The sequence below is a fragment of the Lepus europaeus genome, chromosome 12 (assembly GCF_033115175.1).
Source record: "Lepus europaeus isolate LE1 chromosome 12, mLepTim1.pri, whole genome shotgun sequence".
Lineage (NCBI taxonomy): Eukaryota > Metazoa > Chordata > Mammalia > Lagomorpha > Leporidae > Lepus > Lepus europaeus.
Window position 1 is genome coordinate 103,660,484 of NC_084838.1, and position 14,019 is coordinate 103,674,502.

At 40.1% G+C, this 14,019-nt stretch overlaps 1 protein-coding gene across 5 annotated transcripts in view; it reads left to right on the forward strand.

Annotated features, from left to right (window-relative positions):
• Positions 1–14,019, forward strand: part of GKAP1 (G kinase anchoring protein 1) — a 90,501-nt gene that overhangs the window by 45,481 nt on the left and 31,001 nt on the right. For all 5 annotated transcript variants that reach the window (XM_062208645.1, XM_062208643.1, XM_062208647.1 and 2 more), the window contains 2 exons: positions 1,769–1,892; positions 10,304–10,326. In XM_062208645.1, coding sequence (XP_062064629.1) covers positions 1,769–1,892; positions 10,304–10,326 — 147 coding nt within the window. The remainder of the gene's footprint in view (positions 1–1,768; positions 1,893–10,303; positions 10,327–14,019) is intronic.

A 14,019-nucleotide genomic window follows, 5' to 3' on the forward strand; every position in this document is an offset into this window, starting at 1 on the left:
CGCAACAGCAGAGGCTGGGCCAGGCCAAAGCCAGGATCCCAGAGCTTCTACAAGGTCTCCCACCTAGGTGCAGGGACCCAAGGACTTAGGCCATCTTTGCTGCTTTCTCAGGTACCTTAGCAGGGAGCTGGATCCGAAATAGAGCAGCCAAGTCTTGAATCAAGCCATATAGGATGCCAGTGTTACAGGTGAAGATTTAATTTGCTACACCACAATGCCGGCCTCTCTTACTTTATTTTTGACATCAGCTCAATATGAGATAACTAACTAAAGGAAATATTTCCAACAAGGCCAAGCCGGCATCTTTTCCTCTTCTAAGGTTTAGGTTTCACCCAGAATTCCTGATACTTGGAATAGCCCATAGCAAGATTCATTGCTCCTACAACAAAGCCTTGAGGCTGCCATGTGTCTGTGGATCAGGTGAAGGGACATTTTAAGTTTTCCCCTGCTCTTCAGTTTCTGTAATCCATATATAGCAATTGCTGCAAAACCTGCCATTCCACTGGGGACAGGTAAATTTGGATCCCTGAATTTCATTATATAAAGAAAGAGAAACATCTATATTGCTTAATATTATGATTGCTTGAATATTCTAGGAGTGACAAAACCTCCTCACACTTCAACCCACCATTTAATGATTCTTAAGAGAATGGAGGAATTCCTTTGGTGTGCAGTGGCTGGTTTGATGTGACTACATTGATACAGTCTTTAAGTTAATATTCCAATGAAACAACTATGATGATTTTAGCCTACAGATTTTTTTGTAATAGATAGCTAAAATTTGGGATGCCAATTTCTATTCTGTTCTATCACTCATTCACCAAGTATTTCATAGCCAAATGTACTAAACACACAATCCAAAGTTAGGACATTGTCCAAACCCCTGAGTTTAGTGGAGGTAGATATATGTATAATTATAGTTTATAGTATGGAGACATATATATACTTAGTGCAGTAGAAATTCATAAAAATAGAAGATGTTTCATTACCTTTGCAGAGGGGTAAGTTTTAAGAAAGGATTCTTAAAATTCTTATTAGATGTATTAGAATTTCACAAAATACACAAAGTAGACATTTCACAGAGAAGAAGTGGCAAGCATACAACATATGTGCATTTGCTAGAATATAGCATGTTTGAAAAGCTGTAATTTGGAGACCTAGAATTGCTGGAGATACAGATACAAGGATAGAATATAAAGAACCTCATGTACCAGGCTAATGAGATTAGATTTTATGCCTCTTTCGGTGGAAACCTATTGTGTATTTTTAACTTTTAGATTGATTTCAGATTTTCGTTTTAGAAACTCGGGCTGTAGCAGTGTAGAAAATGGATTGAGGGGCTAAAATTAGAGGTTGTTGCAGTGTCCATCTGAAAGAAGATAGGGGAAGTGATAGAAAGTACAAGGAAAATGGAATAGATTTAAGAGATCTTTAGGATGATAAACTCAACAAGACCTAGTGACTAGTCTGGATATAAAGTGTGTAGGAAGAGTAGGCAAGGAGGTGTCTAGCTTAGACAGCTGTATAGATGGTAGTGGCATAACAACATACTCAATGTAGGGTCAAGTGAGGAAGGCAAAGTAGCCATTTGGGGAGTGAACCAGCAATTGAAAGATCTCTCTTTCTCTCTCTCTCTCCCTCTCTCTGTAACTTTGCCTTTCAAATAAATAAATAATAATAATAATAAATATAACCTGAAGAAAGAGATTATCTATTAGTTGATTTTATAAATTGTTGACCCTAATTATTTTTGGTAATTTTTTCCTAGGAGTATGAAAATTCTGAAAATGTTTCAACTCAGTCAAAAGTTATGAATAAAAAAGATAAAAAAAAGAACCATCAGGGAAAAGATAAACCTCTCACAGTATCACTAAAAGATTTTCAATCAGAAGGTAATGTATGTATAATATCTGTTATGCTAGAAGAACTGTTTTAAGTCATTTTATATTTAAAAATTTTCAGAAGCAAGTGATTTTCAAAAGTAAGTGAAATTGTTTTGTTACACTGTCATTTAGAATTTTAACAATGTGAACCTCTTAGTCCCTTTTGTATTGTTAAAGCAAAATATCTTGAGACAGGGTAATTGATAATGAACAGAAATTTATTGACTCTGGGAGCTTGTGCTGTGGCATAGCAGTTTAAGCTGCCACGCGCGATGCTGGCATCCCATATGGGCGTTGATTTGAGTCCCAGCAGCTCCAGTTCCAATGCAGCTCTCTGCTATGGCCTGGGAAAACAGTAGATGACGACCCAAGTCCTTGGGCCCCTGCACCTGCATGGGAGACCCAGAAGAAGCTCCTAGCTTTTGATGGACCCAGCTCCTGCTGTTGCAGCTATTTGGGGAGTGAAACAGCAGATGGAAGATAGTCTCTCTCTCTCTGCCTCTACATCTCTGTAACTCTGCCTGTCAAATAAATAAATCTTTAAAAACAAACAAATATTTATTGGCTCACAATTTTGGATACTAGTAAGTCTAAATTTGATGGTGAACTTGCTGCTTCATCACCTGACTGAAGGCAAGAGGGCCAGAGGGCAAGAGGGGCCACACTCACCCATTTATAAAGTACCAGTCTCATTTAAGAGGGCGGAGCCCTCCTGGCCTAGTTACCTCTTTTTGTTTTTTTATAGTTTTTTTTAAAGATTTATATTATTTATTTGAAAGACAGAGTTACAAAGAGGTAGAGACAGAGAGAGAGGTCTCCCATCCACTGGTTCACTCCCCAGATGGCTGCAACAGACAGAGCTGTGCCTATCCGAAGCCAGGAGCCAGAAGTCTCCTCCAGGTCTTCCACACAGGTGCAGGGGCCCAAGCACTTGGGCCATCTTCTACTGCTTTCCTAGGCCATAGCAGAGAGCTGGATCGGAAGAGGAGCAGCCGGGACTTGAATCGGTGCACATATGGGATGCTGACGCTTCAGGCTAGGTCTTTAACCCGCTGTGCCATGGCGCTGGCCCCCCAGTTACCTCTTAACACTATAACAATAGCAGTTAAATTTCAGTGTGAGTTTTGGAGGGAACAAACACTTAACCAGAGCAATCTATTTAGAAATAAACTAAAACCATTTGGAGGTTAAAATAATTTAAAACCAGCCATTAAAACCCTCTACAACTTCAGTAGAATTTCTTTGTTTTTCTGAGTTTGTCCCTTTTCTTAGACTTACTGAAAATAAAAACAGTAGCTTTTAATGATTTTGAAACACATATGTAGTGATTTGGCTTATATGAAGCCAAAAATAGAATCTTCAGATTTCTTAATTTTTGTTCAACTTCTGCAAGTTATCTAGCATTGCATCTTAGAAAATTAAAATGCAAATTTTAAAATGAGAGCTATTATCAGAAAGTTGTTTATAACATCATTTGTATTTATTACAGAAAATAGAATTATACAAACTACTAAACTTTTTAAGACATACCACAAAAGATACTATTTTTAATGTGGGAAATGGCAAAAAATGCTTACCCTGCGCTCTGCATTATGGTATCCAATTTATATATAAATTCAAGTAGAAATCGTAAGCCTTAGCTGCATTTTAAATGCTCAGTAGCCACTGTGAATGCGTGCTTCTTTATAAGCCTTGCTAGAGAAAGTGGTTGTCATCCCACAAAGTTTCATTGAACAGTGCTGTGTATCAGGATGGTTGCTGCCATTTGAACAGCTGTTTTGTTCATTGACAGGGAGATTTATTTGAGACGTGTGAATTTAACCTTAATACACTGAGTATTCTATGAAGATAAGTAATATAGAATAATAAAAAAAATTAAAAGTCAGAAAAAAAGCATTTGTGTGAAATTAGGAATATATTTAAGAGGACTGTATTCTTTTCCTTTAAGAATCAGGTTTTTCCTGTGGTCTGCTTTATTGTGGAGTTGAAATCTTACTAAAATAAGATTTCCTAAGTCAAACACAGGAAGACAAATACCTGATGTTCGCATTTATATGTGGAAGCTAATAGTTGATCTCAAAGAAGTAGAGAATAGAATAGGGGTTACCAGAATCAGAGAAGGATGTGGGAAAAGGAGGAAAGGAAAAGGATGTTTAGGGACCGGTGCTGTGGCAGAGCAGGTAAAGTGGCCGCCTGCAGTGCCAGCATCCCATATGGGCACCGGTTCTAGTCCTGGCTGCTGTGTTCCAATCTTCTAGTCCTGGATATGTTCCAATCCAGCTCCCTGCTATGCCTGGGAAAGCAGTAGAAGATGCCCAAGTCCTTGGGCTCCCACACCCACGTGGGAGACCAGGAAGAAGCTCCCAATTCCTGGCTTCGGATCAGTGCAGCTCTGGCAGTTGTGGCCATTTGGGGGAGTGAACCAGCAGATAGAAGACCTCTTTCTCTCTCTTTCTCTGTCTCTGCCTCTCTGTAACTCTGCCTTTCAAATAAATAAATCTTAAAAAAAAAAAAAAAAAGAATGTTTAGTAGGTATGGAATGTTTTGTAGCACAGTAGTATAACTATTACTGACAGTTAATTGAATATTTTGAAATAACTAGTGGAAAGGATTTTGAATGTTCCCAATACAAAGAAATGATAAATATTTGAAGTGATAATGCCCATTACCATGATCTGATCGTTACATATTTAAATTATATATATTAAAATGTCACACTGTACCACATAAACATGTGCAGTGTCAATTAAAAATAGAAATATATTTTAAAAGTAAGATTAAATCCCAAGCTTAGTAAGAAAGACTGTGTAAGAGAAATATGTTATATAAGAAAAAACAAGGTAAAAGCATGAAAAAAAGAATGCTTTTGTAAACTCTTATTTTCTTTCTGAAGTAGTATATAGCTTTATTAGCTGCATTGAGAAAAATATCACTATTGGCCGGCACCGTGGCTCAACAGGCTAATCCTCCGCCTTGTGGCGCCGGCACACCGGGTTCTAATCCCAGTCAGGGCGCCGGATTCTGTCCCGGATGCCCCTCTTCCAGGCCAGCTCTCTGCTGTGGCCAGGGAGTATAGTGGAGGATGGCCGAAGTGCTTGGGCCCTGCACCCCATGGGAGACCAGGAGAAGCACCTGGCTCCTGCCATCGAATCAGCACAGTGCGCTGGCCACAGCGCCCTGGCCATTGGAGGGTGAACCAACAGCAAAGGAAGACATCTCTCTCTGTCTCTCTCTCTCACTGTCCACTCTGCCTGTCAAACAGTGTGATGGAAGCTACACACTGCTGGCAAGCACGATTAACACAGTTGTGAGTCTTCCTTGGGTTCTGGCATCTCATTCTATGCTAAGGAGAACTGGAAGAATGATGGCGTAACCTGCCAGGACTTGGTAGTTTGATCTGAACTTTGTGATTTGGGGATTTACTGTGTTTATGGACTCCATTCTGATTATACATCCTTTACAGAACTGGACCAGCTTTTAGATTCTCAGACATAAGAAAACTAGTAAATTATTTTTAGTTCTTAAGAATGGAAAATTTCTGGGGCCAGCATTGTGGCATAGCAGGTAGAGCTACCAGCTGCGATGCCAGAATCCCATATGAGTGCTAGTTTATGTCCCGGCTGCCCCACTTCTGCTCTAGCTCCCTGCTAGTGGCCTAGGAAAAGCAGCAGAATATCGCCCAAGTGTTTGGGACCCTGCCACCCATGTGCGGGACCTGGATAAAACTCATGATTCCTGGCTTCAGCCTGGCCCAGCCGGAGCCATTTCAGCCATCTGGGGAGTGAACCAACAGGTAGAAGATTTCTCTGTGTCTCTCCTCTCTCTCTGACTGACTGCTAAATAAATGAATACATCTTTAAATAAAACAGAAAGAAAGGAACATTTCTGCTGTACACAAGAAGCATTGTTAAGTAGGTGGCATCCTGACCATCTCAAGTTTAAGTAAAAATACTTGGCTCTGCTCCTTCTGTATACTTTAGATTCAACCTTGTTATTTGTGTATATTCCCTTGTGCCTTCCTGTCCTCATTCTGCCATCGGCAATGCCTTTCCAGAAATGCTGTATTGTCTTTAAGTTGATGATTTCTTACATCCAGATTTATTTTGGGGGGTTATTGTTTTTATTTATTCCATAAATATGTATCAGCTTTTAGGAGTTTTTACACAGTATTGTCAAGTCACTGTGATGTATGTTTTTAAAATAAAATAGCTAATAATTTTAAAAGGCATAAATTACTATTCTGGTTATTTATTTATTTTTATTTATTAAGATCTGTTTATTTGTTTGAAAGGCAAGTTAGAGAGATATCTTCTATCCACTGGTTCACTCCCTAAATGGCTGCAATGGCTGAGGCTGGGCCAGACTGAAGCCAGGATCCTAAACTCCTTCTGGGTGTCCCACATGGGTGCAGGGGCCAAAACACTTGGGCCCATTAGCTGGGAGCTGGATTGGAAGTGGAACAGCCAGAATTTGAACTGGCATTTATGGGAAGCCAGCATTCCTGGCAGCAGCTTCCCCTACTGTGCCATGATTCCGGTCTCACTATTCTACTTTTTAAAATTCATTCTGCAAGACCAGTGATCTGAACATTATTTTTACAGCTCTAAAATTTGTGGTTTGATTTTGCACATATTTGTGTCCACTCAGTTTGTTCCACCTCCCCACCCCAAAATATATATGATATGAAATAACTGGGTACATTTGGCCTAGTGGTTAAGCCGCCATTGAGGACACCTGCTTCTTATTCTAACCTCCTGCTGATTGCAACCTGGGAAGCAGCAGGTGATGGCTCAGATACGTGTGTCCTTGCCACCCACGGAGGACTGGATTTAGTTCTCTACTTGAGTCTTCAGCCTGAACCAGCTCCAGCCTTTGCAGACATTTGGGGAGTAACTGGCATATGGGGGCGCTTTCTCTCAAAGTAAATAAAAATTTCAAAAAGGAACCAAATTGCTAAATTATATAATCTTCACATGATTAAATTACCCTTGGTATGGGTTGCATTTTCTAGTATACAAGACCTAGTACATAAACCAAGCAAATTAGTAATTATATACTAAATCTTAAGACTAGACAAACTGATGTGAGTACCCAAAAACTCATTCCATAACTTTTTACTTTTAAAGTCTGCCTCCATGAAGTAGACCTTCAAGTGGAAGGTGATAACACATTTTTTAAAACTTTCATTTAGTAAATATAAATTTCCAAAGTACAGTTTATGGATTACAATGGCTCCCCCCCATAACTTCCCTCCCACTCGCACCCCTCCCATCTCCCGCTCCCTCTCCCATTCCATTCACATCAAGATTTATTTTCAATTCTCTTTATATACAGAAGATCGATTTAGTATATATTAAGTAAAGATTTCATCAGTTTGCACCCACAGAGAACATAAAGTGTAAAATACTGTTTGAGTACTAGTTATAGCATTAATGCACATTGGACAACACATTAAGGACAGAGATCCCACATGAGGAGTAAGTACACAGTGACTCCTGTTGTTGACTGAACAATTTGACACTCTTGTTTATGGCGTCAGTAATCTCCCTAGGCTCTAGTCATGAGTTTCCAAGGCTATGGAAACCTTTTGAGTTTGCCGACTTCAATCTTATTCCAACAGGGTCATGGTCAAAGTGGAAGTTCTCTCCTCCCTTCAGAGAAAGGTACCTCTTTCTTTGATGGCCCGTTCTTTCCACTGGGATCTCACTCGCAGAGAACTTTCATTTAGGTCTTCTTTTTTTTTTTCCAGAGTGTCTTGGCTTTCCATGCCTAAAATACTCTCATGGGCTCTTCAGCCAGATCCGAGTGCCTTAAGGGCTGATTCTGAGGCCAGAGTGCTGTTTAGGACATCTGCCATTCTATGAGTCTGCTGTGTATCCCGCTTCCCATGTTGGATCCTTCTCTCCCTTTTTGATTCTATCAGTTAGTATTAGCAGACACTAGTCTTGTTTGTGTGATCCCTTTGACTCTTAGACCTATCAGAGCCATCGAATGTGAACTGAAATTGATCACTTGGACTAGTTAGATGGCATTGGTACATGCCACCTTGATGGGGTTGAATTGGAATCCCCTGGCACATTTCTAACTCCACCATTGGGAGCAAGTCCGATTGAGCATGTCCCAAATTGTACATCTCCTCCCTCTCTTATTCCCACTCTTATATTTAACAGGGATCACTTTTCAGTTAAATTTAAACACCTAAGAATAATTGTGTGTTAATTACAGAGTTCAACCAATAGTATTAAATAGAACAAAAAAAAATACTAAAAGGGATAAAGTATTAAATTGTACATCAACAGTCAGGACAAGGGCTGTTTCTCATAGTGTCCCTTTCACTTCAACAGGTTTCCTTTTTTGTGCTTGGTTAGTTGTCACCGATCAGGGAGAACATATGATATTTGTCCCTTTGGGACTGACTTAATTCACTCAGCATGATGTTTTCCAGATGGCCAACAGACACATGAAAAAATGTTCAATATCACTAGCAATCAAGGAAATGCAAATCAAAACCACAATGAGGTTTTACCTCACCCCAGTTAGAATGGCTCACATTCAGAAATCTACCAACAACAGATGCTGGCCAGGATGTGGGGGAAAAGGGACACTAACCCACTGTTGGTGGGAATGCAAACTGGTTAAGCCACTATGGAAGTCAGTCTGGAGATTCCTCAGAAACCTGAATATAACCCTACCATACAACCCAGCCATCCCACTTGGAATTTACCCAAAGGAAATTAAATTGGCAAACAAAAAAGCTGTCTGCACCTTAATGTTTATTACAGCTCAATTCACAATAGCTAAGACCTGGAACCAACCCAAATGCCCATCAACACTAGACTGGATAAAGAAATTATGGGACATATACTCTATAGAATACTATTACAGCACTCAAAAACAATGAAATCCGGTCATTTGCAACAAAATGGAGGAATCTGGATAACACATTTTTTTAAAAGGTTTATTATTTTAGTTGTTTGAAAGTTACAGAGAGAGGTAGAGACAGAAAGAGAGATCTTCCATCTGCTGGTTCAACTTCCCCAGATGGGTGCAATGATCGGAGCTGCGCCGATCCGAAGCCAGGAGCCAGGAGCTTCTTCTAGGTCTCCCATGGGGTGCGGGGGCCCAAGAACTTGGGCCATCTTCTGCTTTCCCAGGCCATCGCAGAGAGCTGGATCGGAAGAGGAGCAGCCAGCACTAGAACTGGCACTTCAGGCCAGGGCTTTAACCTGCTGCGCCACAACGCCGGCCCCCATAACTTTTTTTTAAGGTTTATTTATTTCAAAGGCAGAGAGTTACAGAAAGAGAGAGAGGTCTTCCTTTTTTTTTTTTTTTTTAACAGGCAGAGTGGACAGTGAGAGAGAAATGTATTCCTTTACCGTTGGTTCACCCTCCATTGGCTGCCGCGGCCGACGTGCTACGGCTGGCACACTGCGCTGATCCAAAGGCAGGAGCCAGGTGCTTCTCCTCGTCTCCCATGGGGTGCAGGGCCCAAGCACTTGGGCCATCCTCCACTGCACTCCCTGGCCACAGCAGAGAGCTGGCCTGAAAGAGGGGCAACCGGGACAGAATCCGGTGCCCGGACCGGGACTAGAACCCGGTGTGCCAGCGCCGCAAGGTGGAGGATTAGCCTGTTGAGCCACGGCGCCGGCCTGAGAGGTCTTCCATCCGCTGAATCTGGGCCGATCTGAAGCCAGGAGCTTGGAGCCTCTTCCAGGTCTCCCTCATGGGTGTGAGGCCCAGGAACCTACTCCCAAGGTGGTTTCCTGCTCCACTGCTTTCCAAGGCACACCACCAAGGAGCTGGATCAGGAGTAGAATAGCCGAGTCCAACCAGGGCCTATATGGGATGCTGGCACTGCAGGCAGCAGCTTTACCTGCTATGCCACGGCACAGGCCCCTATAACTCTTTTATTATTTATTTATGTATGTATGTATGTAGGTAGGTAGGTAGAACAGGCCCCTGTAACTCTATTATGTATGTATGTATGTATGTATGTATGTATTTGAAAGAGTTACACAAAGAAGGAAAGGCAGAGAGAGAGAGAGAGAGAGAGAGGTCTTCCATCAGCTTGTTCACTCCCCAATTGGCTGCAATGGCCAGAGCTAAGCCATTCCAGAGCCAGGAGCTTCCTCTGGGTCTCCCATGCGAGTGCAGGGGCCCAAGGACTTGGGCTGTCTTCTACTGCTCCCAGGCTATAGCAGAGAGCTGGACAGGAAGTGGAGCAGCCGGGACTAGAACCGGCACCCATATAGAATGTCGGCTCTGCAGGCGGCGGCTTTACCTGCTATGCCATAGTGCTGTCCTCCCCCCACCATAACTCTATTATAGTTTTGAAATTCTTTTACTTTGTTGTTTTTACATGTTTAAGCATTTTATATGTTAGTTTCCTTCAATGAAGTCTCACTTTTTTTCTTTTACAGATCACATTAGTAAAAAGACTGAGGTAAGTTTTAACTTTTATTCTAGAAAATTTGGTGATTTTAAGAATAATATTTAGCAGTAAATTTTTTTTGAGATATAGACATTTAAAAGAAACCTAAAGGTTGTCTTAAATGAACCCAGTCATGTTTCTGGCATTGTAAAAATGTAAAATATAGAAGAAAAGTATGATTATTTACATGAAATATATCATTTGGTTTTATTCTCATTTGTGTGTGTGATCCAAAAGTTGCCACTTTCAGGGAAAGATTTCAGGGAAGGGTAATTTAATTTTCAACTGTATATTTTAATCTTTGTGAAAAACTTACCTTGAGACTGTGTCTCATGTTTGCAATTACAGAAATTGTAAGGTGTGCTATGATTCTGTAGATATACCCATGGGTAATTATACTTCTCTTACTGTTCACCAGTAGGGGGTGGTATAGCCTGCATACCCTCCTAGTGTTAGGGATTTTTTTAAGATTAGTCCAGCATCTACAAACCTTTTAAAATTGGAGATGATGCTATTATAAGATATTATCTAACATTAAGGGAGATACTAATAAATGATTATAATTCTTTTGATATCTTTAGGTAATAATTTCAGAGTTTCATTATTTTTCTGTTATGCATTCTTGTCAGTAATTCCATTGATAAAATTTTTTATGATCACATGTTCCTTGCGTTCACTTTGGATATAGTATTACATAGTATTATATACTAGCATCTGACTGTGTTTTGGTTTCAGGTGTTTCCTTGCCAGGTTAGGAAAATGTACTCTCTTTCTTAAGATAAAACACGCATCTAAATAATTTCATGATTGTATTGATAATTTAGTCCTTAACTTTGCATGCAAACACGAAATTAATTTGTTATTAAAACGAATGGTTGACATTTTAAGTTGGTTACAAATCATTGTTACCATTTCTTAGGTTAAATTTTAAATGACCACATATATAAACTGGACGGTTTTATGCATATGAGAAGACAGGCACGGATGGTATACCCTGTTTCTAGGAGACTACCAGCAACTGTTAGTGGAGAAAAAATAATTCCGTAACCTGTTCTATTTTATTTTTTTTTCTTCTTTTCTGAAGTGAACAGAAAATGGAGACTGCCAGGCCCTTACGTATTTAATACATTCAAGAGGAGTTGTATTTAAATAAGAGTCTGTATTTCGAATAATACATTTTGTCTTTCATTCTAGTTTTAAAGCTGTGTTCTGTTTTCTGTTAAGCAATTTCACATTATAAAATTCGTTTTGAAGAATCCTAATGATTAAGATAACGTAGGCCAGCGCTGCGGCTCACTAGGCTGATCCTCCACCTATGGCGCCTGCACCCCGGATTCTAGTCCCGGTTGGGGCACCAGTTGCTAGTCCCGCTGCTCTCTTTCAGTCCAGCTCTCTGCTGTGGCCCAGGAAGGCAGTGGAGGATGGCCCAAGTCCTTGGGCTCTGCACTCGCATGAGAGACCAGGAGGAAGCACCTGGCTCCTGGCTTCAGATCGGCCATAGCGGCCACTTGTGGGGTGACCCAATGGAAGGAAGACCTTTCTCTCTGTCTCCCTCTCACTTTCTATAACTCTCTCTCTGTCTCTCTCTCTCTCACTGTCTAACTCTGCCTGGCAAAAAATTAAAAATTAAAAAATGATTAAGATAACGTTCTACATTTGTGAATGCAGCCTAATTATAATTTGTGAACCACATAACTACTTTAACTAGTAAAAAGTAAATATAGTTCACATTATTCTTTGACAGTTGTTAAAAGTATATAAAAAAATCTATTCTTCCATCAGAGGTATTGTAAGTTGAATATCCTTTATCTGAAATTCTGGGGACTAGGAGTGTTTCAGGTTGTGGAATTTGGAATATTTGCATTAACTTTGTTAATTGAATATCCCTAATTCAGACATCTAAAATTTAAATTTTAGTTTTTTGAACATTTTGGATTTAGGAGTATTTTGGTTTTTTGAATTAAGGATGCTCAATCTGTACTTACTTTCTGGAATTTAAATGGATACAAGTTACAGTGGTCATGCCATTGCTCTTACAATGTAGGAAAACTTACTTTTCAGATATTCCAAAAAAGAGGTTGCAATAAAATTTCATCTTCCTTTTTGTATTCCAAGATGACTCTTTGCACTGATTTTCTGAACAAGATGATTTTTAATACTACCTTGCCTACCCATGTTTTCGTCTTTCCATCTTACTGGGCTAACTTGGCCAGAGGGTAACTTGCAAAGGTTGCTCATCTTGCTTTAGAACTTGGCTAAAGATTCACTTTTTCCTGGAATCCTTCGCTGATGATGGTCTTACTTAGGTGCACAAAATACCATTACTTCATTTGAGTTTTCAGAAGGCTGTATCTTACTGATTTTGGTTTTCTGGTAGTTTTAATTCCTGGCCTATAGTAGGTAGTGTCAACACATTGGTTGGTTGATGAATGAATGAATGTTTTGCCTTCCCCCTAACTCCACCAGCATTTTTAGGTCTGCTTCTTCTTTCTTCTGTGTTTTATAATACAACAGAGGCACATAACAGATTACATTCCTCTGCCAGTTTAAGCACATTACTAGGGCTTTCGTGGAGCTCCACATTAAGAATAATTCTAAGATTGCCTCCTTGTTCAACAATAAAAAGCACCACTATTAAATAATTACATTTATTTGGAAGTCAGAATTAGAGAGAGAGAGGTAGAGACACAAAGAGAGGGATCTTCCATCTACTGGTTCTCTCTCTAGATGGCCTCAATGGCCAGATTGGGCAAGGACAAAACCAGAAACCAGAGCGCCTTCCTGGTCTCCCACGTGGATACTGCTTTCCCAGGCCCATTAACAGGGAGCTGTATCAGAAGTGGAGCAGCCGGGACACAAACCTGTGCCCACATGGGATGCCAGTGTTGGAGGCGGCAGCTTTACTGGCTATGCCGCAACACCTACCCTATATTTGCCACTTATAAAAGAGGAAGAAGGGGCTTCATGCTTTCCAGGAACTTAATATTCCTGATGTAAAGAGTAGTGCTTAATTATTGTGTATGTCACTATTTTGTGTATTAGTTTTTGTCTTAATTTATTGTGAGTTCCATGTGAGTAGCCCCTGCATAGAATAGTACTGATTTACACAGTAAGATTAGTGAATGATTAATCATTTCAAAATTTAGTGCTTCAGAGTCTACTGTAGGAGAGAAAAGAAAGTAGATTTACTTCATATACAATGCTGTCCTTAATACTGTTGCTCATTTGAAGAACACCATTATTTAGATTTCTTCTGGGAATAAATTTAATGCATTCAAGAGTGATAAAAGAAAAATAGTACATATAGATGGACCATTTTGAGATGCGTGTGTTACTGTGTAAGGGTACTTCAAAAAGTTTCTGCTGGGACCGGTGCTGTGGCATAGCAATAAAGTCTCTGCCTGCAGCACTGGCATCCCATATGGGCACCAGTTTACCAATATGGAAGAGCAAAGGCTGAAAGTAGCTAAGAACTTGTACAAAAAGAACCATATATAATATAATAGCTGTAATTCGTGAACTTTCTATGTATGTTTGTTTTTTAACTCTTTTTTCCCCTCTGCTCAGATTATTCCTGTGCCAGAACCACACTGTGCATAATTATTTTCATCTCATAATGTCTTATATATGGAAAAGCATATATAAGAGCATATATACCCTGCACCCGCATGGGAGACCAGGAGAAGTACCTGGCTCCTGGCTTCG